At 37.5% G+C, this 3,453-nt stretch overlaps 1 protein-coding gene across 1 annotated transcript in view; it reads left to right on the top strand.

Annotated features, from left to right (window-relative positions):
* rttn (rotatin) overlaps positions 1-3,453 on the top strand; it is a 41,537-nt gene that overhangs the window by 17,542 nt on the left and 20,542 nt on the right. Inside the window, exons 22-25 of the mRNA XM_014002352.1 lie at positions 222-318; positions 1,466-1,531; positions 1,621-1,812; positions 2,597-2,839. Of these exons, the coding sequence (XP_013857806.1) occupies positions 222-318; positions 1,466-1,531; positions 1,621-1,812; positions 2,597-2,839 (598 nt within the window). The remainder of the gene's footprint in view (positions 1-221; positions 319-1,465; positions 1,532-1,620; positions 1,813-2,596; positions 2,840-3,453) is intronic.

Raw genomic sequence — 3,453 nt, 5'->3', positions numbered from 1 at the left:
TCACAATTGTATACCACTTTGTGTTGGTCTTTCACATTAAATTCCAGTGAAATATATTTATGTTTGTGGTTGTAAWGTGACAAAATATGGAAAAGTTCAAGGGGTATGAATACTTTTGCAAACCACTGTAGATCTTGCAGTGTCATAAAAAATTTAAGTTGAATTAAATCTTACAGATGCATTTAGTTAATATGTAAACTGTATATGTTTGTTTATTGTAGCAACTTTGATACTAAAAGAGAACAAGGGGAATGGAGGTGAGATTGCTGTCCTCATGAGTTTGCTGCTGTTTGATGAGATTTCCAGCATTCAGAAGTGGTAAGTTTAAATACAATACATTGAAAATTTATCGTCATCGCGATAACAGCCTGTGCAATATGCATGTCGCAAAACACTGCATAAACCGCAATAAATGGTTGCCTCAAAAGTTTGCATTTATKCGTTTTGTCACTGAGACTGAAGCTTGAAGTATTTCATCAATCAAATTGAGCCCTTCACGTATTTGACCTATTGAATGCATCTCTTCATATTTAAAAAAAAATCGTGCTGAAATGGAAATGATTAGTTTTTTTTTGTTGTTGTTTTCTCTGAACATAGAGCAGAAAAATATCACACTACATACTTATGCATTTGTTCATTTATCACAAGTCATATGGTCATCGCAGTATTATGCACTGTTATCACACATCGCAGGTTTTCCTAATATCGTGCAGCCCTTTTCTTGTTTTCCAACTGACAAAACAATAACAAGACTACCCTCTCCCTGTGTATTTTATTTATTTCCTCCATTATTTTACATTTGAGCTTTTAGTTGCTCATTGCAGAGAGGGGAAGGGACTTGGAAACACCCCGTCTTGTGAGGTTGATACYATGGGGGGAAAAAAGCAAAGTGCCAACTTTTATTTTGATGTGTAGGTCCATTTAGGTGTAAGAAAGGTCAAACATTACATTGCCACATTTTAGCCACCATCATGTAAAATGGCCACTGATTATTTGAGGAGTTTATGCTTTCAAGTTTTTATATTGCTTAAAAATATACTTTCCTGAAATGACTGGGGTGAAAAAAATATATATTTATTGTGGGCAAGGCCACCACTGATCACCCTCTGGTTCCACCTTTGTGGTTGGTGGTGGATACAATTTCTCCTTCCTCTTGCCAGGATCCATCACTCTGCCTCACCTCGGACAAGTAAAAAGAAAACTACCTCTGTTTTTATACCATTTAACTCCTACTCACTTGGATATTTTGCGACCAAAACATAAGCTTTACTTGTATTCCCTCTTCAATTCCATACTAGAAAAATACTCTTCAATTCAGTCAGTGACAGTCGAGTTTTTTATCATATAGAGAGTTGGTATCCATTTCTTCAAAGTGGCTAGATGAATGGTGTTAAAAATTTCTGACTTTGCAGAAACCCTGTTCTCTACCATTTCTCTACACAAATTTGTAAATTTTTCCCATCAGGTCAGAAAAATCCACCACAGATGCAACCTTTTCACCGTTCTCCTTACCACTAACAGCAGTACGCAGGTACAGCTGTTTATAAAGCATCAAAGCCATCTGACATTCATTCACCTGACAATATTTACAGATTTCCAATTTTTAACCATTTCCATAAGGTACAATATTCCCTTCAAAGCAGCCACGTATCACGCCGTCAGCCCGTACTGCTGTGTCTTGGCTCCTTCTGTCGACCTCTTGACCCTGACACCTGCACGCCAAGCCCTGCAGGTAGCCTGGAACACTGCATGGTATTCTGGGATGTATAATCTCCTGGAGAACCTGCACAATAAGGCTGATGATGGAGACCAGTAAGTTTCTTAAAGTCTAGTATCGATATATTTAATAACGTATCAGTTTATTGTCATATGTTTATATACTGTGCATTTATTAGTTGCTACATTTTTATTACTTTGGTTTGGTCTGAGATGGAATATCTGGGATGCTGGAGAAAACAGAAGTGTACAGCAGTGTTCATGAGCTTTAAAAAGAGCCTGCTACACATCACTCCAGAGTCTCCAGTGGGGAATTCAGTAAACTATTTGAGTCAGAGTTGTGGCCTATTGTGTTTCATCTGTCTTCATTCGGTGCTAATGTGACCTAATTCAAACAAATGAGGATGTCTCTCCACAGTTTTAACCAGCTTGATTAAGGCAGAGACATTTAAAGCACACCGCGAACAGATCAATCCATCTGAAGAGTTGTACGAGGCTATGGCAGCGAGAAGGATAGCTGCTGAAGATGGATGACTTTGTGACAATTGAGAAGCATCTTGTTGTTGCGAGTGAAGCTTTGTAGACACGTCGTCATGGCATAATTCATTATTTTCTTGAATCTTGGCCATTGATCACAAGTAATGTGATCATTTTTGTCTGCTTGAGTCAATAACAGCAAATCTGGAGGATTTTTAATTTTTTTCCGGACTCTTGAATGTTTTAGTCCCCGTGGAGTGTTGATCAAATATGTTTGTTAATGCAGTCATTAGTATGCTTTTGAGTATGCTGTTTATGCAATACACTTGTCAGCACATCCATAATCCTGTAATCTAATTTCATTTATTTATTTTTTTCCTGTTTGCACATTGATCCACGACAGATTTCATCCCGATTTAAAACTATCAGAGTCGCAGCTTGTGTCGCTGCGGGCGGTGCACCTCCCGTTTGCGCTGCAGGACTGCATCCAGGCCATCGTCACTGCAGCGGGGCACAGGTCTGTGTCCTCTGCCCTGTCCAGGCTCAGCCTCTACATGTTGTTTGACAGACTRGCTCTTCCTCACGTTCCCACCCACGGCTGCACAGACATCCTTCATTCTCTCAGCTGGCAGGCAGCACTGACTAGGTATGTTCCTGTTCACAATCTAATGCCAAAATCAGTAAATGTATTAGATTTATGAATTGATTGTGGCAAACTGAGTATATATTTATTACGGTATAGTTTTTATCTTTATTGTTACTGCTACAATATGTCTAAAATAGTGAACAAGCCTGATTTGAAACATTGATTTCACTGTTTGGTTTTATTGCTGTTTACAGGCGTGTCAAGAACTCTTGTCAACTTTTTTCTTTTTTTTTTATTAGATTTTTTTTCCCAAGGAGTGAGACTTTCTCGTAACCTTTCAAAAGGCCTTAAAGGGTTTATTTTTTACTTTGGCTGCATGTTTTATTACTCCTCTTTAGTTGATTTTGTTATTATTTTTGAACAATTTTCTTTTAGGTCAGGGTTTAGAGGCCTGACCTATTGCTCTGGTTTGCATTTTATTGACTTATTTACAAACTTATTCACTAACTAACTTACTTACTCACTAACTTCATTACTAACTAAATAACTTATGAACTTACTTACTAACTTATTTACTTATTTTCTTACTTACTTCCTTATTTACTTACTTACTTACTCCCTAATTTCCCCGTGCAGGACAATATAGGCCTATTCTATTCTATTCTATTCTATTC

This window comes from Austrofundulus limnaeus, unplaced genomic scaffold (genome assembly GCF_001266775.1).
Source record: "Austrofundulus limnaeus strain Quisiro unplaced genomic scaffold, Austrofundulus_limnaeus-1.0 Scaffold12, whole genome shotgun sequence".
Lineage (NCBI taxonomy): Eukaryota > Metazoa > Chordata > Actinopteri > Cyprinodontiformes > Rivulidae > Austrofundulus > Austrofundulus limnaeus.
The sequence above is the reverse complement of the archived record's forward strand: the minus strand, read 5'-3'. Positions and strand labels throughout refer to the sequence as shown.